A 4,438-nucleotide genomic window follows, 5' to 3' on the forward strand; every position below is an offset into this window, starting at 1 on the left:
GGCTTACCTCCCCCATTCCAGGTCTTCACACTCCCATCTCGAGAACTTCTTGGGTTTGATTGCTTTCCACCTAATAATAAATTCGCTACTTGCAAAACCACTTGGTCAATAAAGTCTCGAGGGAGGGCAGCACAGTTCCTCACACGCTCCGCCTTTTCTCTGGGATGAAATCCAGGTAGCCAGGGTCCTCCGGCCTGAGGCCCTGATCCACGCTCAGCAGCCTGGGCCCCAGGTACACACCGGACCCCGGTGTCCAGAGCTTGGTGACCGTCACAGTGACCACTGCTGCCAAAAGCAACCTGGGGTGGAGAAGGGGAAAGCCCTCGGCCAGGTGGGCTCACAGGGCGGCCCCGCCTGCTGTGAATGTACTGCGTCCTCTTTTCATCCACGGAAGCTTCTCTGGAGGGAGGATATGTTCTGGATTTCCCAACGAGACAGACCTGCGTTTGAAAAGTGCAAAGCAAGTATTTTAGCTGGCTCGTCTACTTCAGCGTTGTCCCTGGAATTCTCTCATCCTGAGTACAAATCACACGTGAGTTTTAAACGTCTATCATGAAAAAATCCTGATTTTAAACACTGACACCAGCCGGTGTGGTGCCTCACGCCTGTAATCCCAGCACTTTGGGAGACCAAGGTGGGTGGATCACTTGAAGTCAGGAGTTTGTGACCAGCCTGGCCAACATGGCGAAACCCCATCTCTACTAAGAATACAAAAATGAGCCAGGCGTGGTGGCGCACACCTGTAATCCCGGCGACTCGGGTGGCTGAGGCAAGAGAATCACTTGAACCCGGGTGGCAGAGGTTGCAGTGAGCCGGGATTGCACACTGTACTCCAGCCTGGGTGACGAGAAGAAACTCCGCCTCAAAAAAAATAATAAAAACTGACACCAATATACGTGACTTAAATGTGAAAAACACAGTACAAGCCCATGGTTCCCTCTCATCACGCGGACCTTCACAAGATCTAACAAAGGCGCCTAAACTGAGTCCACACTCCTGGGCCAGCAGCCACACCATCCTCACGGCTTCCTGGTGCCGCCCCGCCCAGGAGCACAGGCTGGGGAGCCAGGAAGGGAGCTGGCGTGTGCACATGGGACTGAGCAGGGGGCAGGGAAGCACAGGGGCGCTCCAAGTGTGCTGCTCTCCTTCCTTCGTGGCATACCCAAGGGAGGGTGCTCTTCAGACAGTCCCCTTCGGAGAACCGGGCCCTCACTTCTGGGCTTCCTCTCCAGGCATCAACTACAAGGCCAGGCACAGGTGACGAGGAAACCGACCTCTTCACTGCATGACAGCCACGCCTCTGCTCCCCAGCTCTCCCGGCAGGATTTTAAATTTTCAATGCCTGTCACACACCCAGTCCCCCTCAGACATCTGCTGTGTGTAAACTGCTTTTAAAATGACAAAATCACATCCACTCAATCCCCAAGCCTGCCCATGACAACACAGCTGAGGCTCAGACAGACGAAGCGACAGTGCGGGTCTCTGACAGCCAGTCACGGGCAGCAAGTGCAAGCTTCAAAGCCACTGGCTCCTCAGACCTGCCTAGAGGACCCCAAACTTAGCAGTTTTCCCAAATCAAAGCTGACCTCAGAAGACCAAGACTTGCCAAAATAGAGGACACTGAGAGATGACGGGACAGCTCAGCAGCGAGTCCTAAGGCAGCTTCCCGCGGTAGCAGGCAGTGACAGTGCCAGTGGCCGCGAGGCCTGCGCCACCAGCCAACGCTGGTCCTGGCACACGGCTATGACCGCAGCCGGCCGGCGAGAGCCCACGACATGCCCTCCCCATGCGGGCTCTGAAGACATCATCCCGTCTAGCCCCACAGCCCAGGCAGGCTCCTCTGGGTCTCACACACGAGGACAGGCTCGCAGAGCTCCGCCATCAGCCCAAGTGCACCGCAGGCCGCAGCAGGGCGGACACCTCGCTCAGATCAGCTGGGCCCCTTCTTGCTAAGGCAGCCATCAAACTCTGTGGCCTGGACACAACAGGGTTCTTTTTTAAAAGCACACTGTCTGCCAGCCACAAAGTCTTGTCAAATAAAGTTACCAGAGATGGAGGTGAGCGGCTGCTGGAAACGCTTCCACGGTGCTTTAGGAAGATCAAGCCCTCGGAGTGGCCAGAGGGAATCAGTCCCCTGTCCACACGAAGGTCAGAGACACAGCCGCACTGTCTCACAGAAAGTCCTGGGACCAACTTCTGCCCAGATGACATTTCAGGTAAATCTGGATTAACCAGGCTTTCAATGAGATAGTGGGAAATCACAGTGAGCTTCTGAAACACACTTCGATCGCAGCCAATTATCTGGCACTTGAAGGAGCGGAAACTTTCCACAGGGAGCTCAGCCACAGGCAGCGCGGAGGCAAGAAGGCATGCGTACCCACGCCGAGGCCTCCTCTGGGAGGAAGGGCCCCTGGGCTGCCCAGAGCTTCTGGAGAGGCAAGGAAGGCTCGCCCAGGGCTCCCGCAGGCCTGGAGGAGGGAACACGGGCATGCCTTCAAGGAGCGCACCATGGGACAGAACAAGCCTCTGGGCCCCGTCAGCGACAGAGACACAGAGATCAGTACTAGCACGTTCTGGAACATTCGGACATTTTGAACGTCACAGGGTGGTTCGTGGCTGTGTGACAGAGCCCTGGGTTCCCCATCTGGACACCGGCATATCACCAAGAACAAGAACTGGAACGTACTCTTTTGGTTGAAGGAATCCTGAGGCAGTCTTCCTCCACGTGGAACCCACAGGTGGAGCCCACTTCCTTAATGAAGTCAAGGTACTCCCGGTACTGGGTCTTCTTACTCTGCCTCCGGGGGTATTTTCCAACAAAGTCAAAGAAGCAGCAGGGGAGGACAAAGAAGCAGCAGTTGTAGGCAGACCTTGAAAAAGAATCAACAAGCAGAGAGCCAGGCATCCTGAGTAGACGCCGTCAAGGAAACTCAGCACAAAGCCACAGGGCAGTCGTGAATCAGGACAAAACAGGGAAGACCTGTTCCTGGCCAATTTTTTTTTTTTTTTTTAAACAATAACCACTTTTATTTGAGATTCTGGGGGTCTGTGTGTGGGTTTGTGGCATGGGTGTACTGCATGAGGCTGAGGTTTGGGGTAAGATGGACCTCACCACCCAAGCAGTGAGCAGAGTAGCCACCAGGTGGTTCTGCCACCTTTGCCCCTCCCTCCCTCGCTCCCCACGCCCGTCGTCCCCACTGTCTGCCGCTGCCGTGTTTGCATCCCTGCACACTCAATATGTAGCTCCTGCTTGTGAGAACACGCGGCATCTGGGCTTCGGTTTCGGCCTCCAGCTGCGCCCATGCTGCTGCAGAGGACGTGACCTCCTTCCCTTCACGGCTGTCACACTGCTTTTATATTAAAAGATGAATTACAGCCTTCCCCAATTTAATTTCTGTATCTTTTCAATAAAATATGAATCAAATAACTTTTATAAAAAGGATTTTTTTCACAGTTACTCTTGTCAAGTGTCATCTAAAACTTCCTGAAGTACTTTAAGATGTCAGCTCTGAAGAGCAAATGCAGAGGAAGCACAGCCAACCCCAGGGGAGACCTGATCTTTAACCTAGTTACTCCCTGAGAACTCAAATCGCTCAGCAGAACCTGAGGTACGGAGACTCCGCAACAAGCAGCACACACCTGCTTCTCTCAGGCACAGGCCCAGCTGCCTCTAACACACAGCGTCCCGTCCAGGGACACCTGTGGCTGCAGAGGGCTATCAGTGGGCAGACTTCCCCTTTGACGGCAAACCCTCATGTTTTCAGGAAAAAACTTCCAAAAAGGACACCTCTTTTGACACCAGATATAAATACTGTAGAAGTCATCACAGTGCCCATCAGTGCTGGCCAACAGAGATATAATGTGAACAATCTAAGTAATATTTTCTGGTAGTCATATTTTAAAAGGCAAAATAAGACAGGTGGAATTTATTTTAAATTGAGCCCAATATAGGCAACATGCAAACATTTCAAAAATTGGAACTACCCACATTTCAAGTGCTCGCACCTGCACACGGCTAGCGGCTCCCCTTTTGGACACCAACACTTAGACCATGAAGTATTCACCAGGCACTCACCAGGTAACTCCTCTACTTCTCACCTGGCTGCGATGACAGGTATCCATGGTGTGAGTTCATCAGAATGGTTACCGATTAACCAATCAACATCAGGGAAGAGGGTCTTATCGTTGGGTGTGATTGCATCTTCCTAAAGGAATAACACAGAACAGAATGTTTTGTGAATCAATGTAGAGCCACTGCGTGGGCAGGACACAAGAGGGAGGGTATGGGCTCTGGGGTGGCACGGCGGGAGGGCGCGGGCTCTGGGGTGGCACGGCGGGAGGGCGCGGGCTCTGGGGTGGCACGGCGGGAGGGTGCGGGCTCTGGGGTGGCACGGCGGGAGGGTGCGGGCTCTGGGGTGGCACGGCGGGAGGGTGCGGG

The 4,438-nt window shown here is 53.9% G+C and overlaps 1 protein-coding gene across 3 annotated transcripts in view; it reads right to left on the reverse strand.

Moving 5' to 3' along the window:
* Positions 1-4,438, reverse strand: part of TRMT44 (tRNA methyltransferase 44 homolog) — a 37,052-nt gene that overhangs the window by 10,111 nt on the left and 22,503 nt on the right. For all 3 annotated transcript variants that reach the window (XM_037742180.1, XM_037742179.1, XM_037742182.1), the window contains 3 exons: positions 4,099-4,205; positions 2,687-2,870; positions 8-440 (listed from right to left, as the gene is read on the reverse strand). In XM_037742180.1, coding sequence (XP_037598108.1) covers positions 8-440; positions 2,687-2,870; positions 4,099-4,205 — 724 coding nt within the window. The remainder of the gene's footprint in view (positions 1-7; positions 441-2,686; positions 2,871-4,098; positions 4,206-4,438) is intronic.

This window comes from Cebus imitator, unplaced genomic scaffold (genome assembly GCF_001604975.1).
Source record: "Cebus imitator isolate Cc_AM_T3 unplaced genomic scaffold, Cebus_imitator-1.0 Scaffold117, whole genome shotgun sequence".
Lineage (NCBI taxonomy): Eukaryota > Metazoa > Chordata > Mammalia > Primates > Cebidae > Cebus > Cebus imitator.